General features: G+C 55.8%; 1 protein-coding gene across 1 annotated transcript in view; it reads left to right on the top strand.

The window, feature by feature from the left end:
- Nucleotides 1-874: 874 nt before the first annotated feature.
- Nucleotides 875-2,165, top strand: part of RGS7BP (regulator of G protein signaling 7 binding protein) — a 114,728-nt gene continuing 113,437 nt past the window's right edge. The window contains exon 1 of the mRNA XM_024753087.1: nt 875-1,724. Coding sequence (XP_024608855.1) covers nt 1,560-1,724 — 165 coding nt within the window. The 5' untranslated portion in view covers nt 875-1,559. The remainder of the gene's footprint in view (nt 1,725-2,165) is intronic.

Genomic DNA, 2,165 nt, shown 5'->3' with positions numbered 1-2,165 from the left:
AAACCTCCTTTTTGTTCTTCATTAGGCTCTGCAACACATAAGTAGTTCCCCTGTGGCAGACTTCTTTACCTGTCCCCTCCAAACAAACCATTCATGGGAACAAGCATTCTCAGAGCACTGGAGTTGAATGCCCATGCTACCTCTCTTCCTTCCAGAAGAATCTTAGGATGCCAATGGTAAGGGTGAACTTAAATGGCCAAGGAACTCACCCCCCAGGGCCCCCTTTCACACAGTCATCTTCCCTACTATCCTGGGCCACCTCCATTGGCTTCTGGGTCACTGATGTCCCATAAAGGAGAGTTGAGTCATTTTGAGTGTCCAGGGAGGCCTGTTGGCTCTTATTTGTTCAAATCTCTATTGGGAAACTCTCAGAGCTGGGTCCTGAGACCCAGCTGAGATTCTGGAATGGAAGACCAGGAGCTTGACTCGTTAAGATGGGATGGGATGGGTTGAGGACCAGTTTGACTGAAGCCCTCTTGCGTTCTGCTCCCACTGCTGCAGGTTTCTCTCCCCGCACATGGTGAACATAGACAAAAACAAAAACACCACAACAAAACTCCCGGAAACAGAGCTATTTTTAAAAACGGTTATCAAGAGATCTTCCTTCTGAGGCAAAAACCTCACTCCCTCCTCGTTGGGCTTTACTAATCTGTGGCCCCGGAATGTGTTGGAAGGTGAGGGCCTCAAGCTCACACTGGTTGATCTGAAATCCGTGTTTATGTCCCAGCATGTGGCAATGTGCTCCACTCTGATGACACTTTTCGTTTCTAATAATAGAGCAGATGAAGTAATATTGCAATTGATGTTCCCGGGGATTTGATTGGATAAGTGCATAAACCCTGGAGGGGGAAGGGGGTTGTATGGACGGATCACATTAGTATTCCTGTCCTATCAATGTGCGGGGCCGCGAACAACGTCAGCCGGACCGATTCCCTGCGTCTGCCAGTCCCGCCACGGATTCATTAGGGATCCTCAAACAGATGAGCCCCGTGGAGACGAGGAATCAAGACAACGACCAACAGCCTGCTTCGGGGACTGCCAGCCCTTCCAGGCCTGGTGACGGGGGAGGGAGGAGATAGACGAACGGAGCGCCGCTGCGGGAAGACACCCGAAGCTAGAGCGACAATCTCCCCCTGCCCGCCCTCCCCTCCACCTGGCAGCGCAGGCTTTGAAAGCTGCTCACCCATCTGAATGGAAACTAGGAACCGCCGGGCGGCGTGTTCCTTCTCGCCCAGCCTTGCGATCCATGCCGAGCGGAAGGCAGTGCGAGCCCGCGCCAGCGTCCAGCTCCCGGGACAGGGCCGGCAGTGCTGCTGAGCAGAACTTGACCGAGCTCCTTCCTCGCTGCTAGTGGAAGCGATGCTGCACGGCACAGCCAGCGCTTCCCCGGCTCTCCTTCAAGCTGAAGGTTACCCACCCGCGCAGCCAGTCCCAAGCCTGTGAGCGCCGCGCCTCGGGTCCCGGCTCCGGCTGCTTGGCGGCGGCGCGTAGGGCAACTACCTGGCCGCCCGCGCCGGGGCGCACTGCACCAGCGGCTTCGGCTTGGTGGATGTGTATGCATGAGTTCTGCACCGAATGGGCGCAAAAAGCGCCCCAGCCGGTCCACCCGCTCCTCAATCTTCCAGATCAGCAAGCCCCCGCTGCAGAGCCGGGATTGGGAGCGCAGGGGCAGCGGCTCCGAGAGCGCCCACAAAACCCAACGAGCCCTGGACGATTGCAAGATGGTAGGTGGAAAATTCGCCTCCTTTTGTTTTTTTGTTTTTGTTTTGTTTTTTTTTTTTTGGAGAGGTGGGGGGAATCGTGTACGTTAATATTTTGCCTGAGTGCCAGGAACTCCGCCACCCTCAGCTCCTCCATGCCGGTCACGTGCACATGCACTATTTTTAAATCTGCAGTCCCCCAGATTCGGGGTGACACCCGGGTCGTACTGGCCCCGCCAAGAAGTGCCGCTGAAATGGTCTTAGGGTCAGCGGCTGTAGGTCGTGCCTCTACCCCCTCGGAAATGGCAGATAGGAAAGACACGGTGAACTGGCTGGCTCACCAGGGAGGGAGGGGCTGAGTAGGTAAGAGTGCTGCTTTGTGGGGAGACAGTAGCAAACAAACCCAAATAGAGTGCACGGGGCTCTGCGGAGGGGACGAAGGTTCCAGCTCAGAGGCTGTAGCCG

Source organism: Neophocaena asiaeorientalis, unplaced genomic scaffold (assembly GCF_003031525.2).
Source record: "Neophocaena asiaeorientalis asiaeorientalis breed wild unplaced genomic scaffold, Neophocaena_asiaeorientalis_V1.1 scaffold399, whole genome shotgun sequence".
Taxonomy (NCBI): domain Eukaryota; kingdom Metazoa; phylum Chordata; class Mammalia; order Artiodactyla; family Phocoenidae; genus Neophocaena; species Neophocaena asiaeorientalis.
Note: the sequence above shows the minus strand (reverse complement) of the source record. Positions and strands in the feature narration are given on the sequence as shown.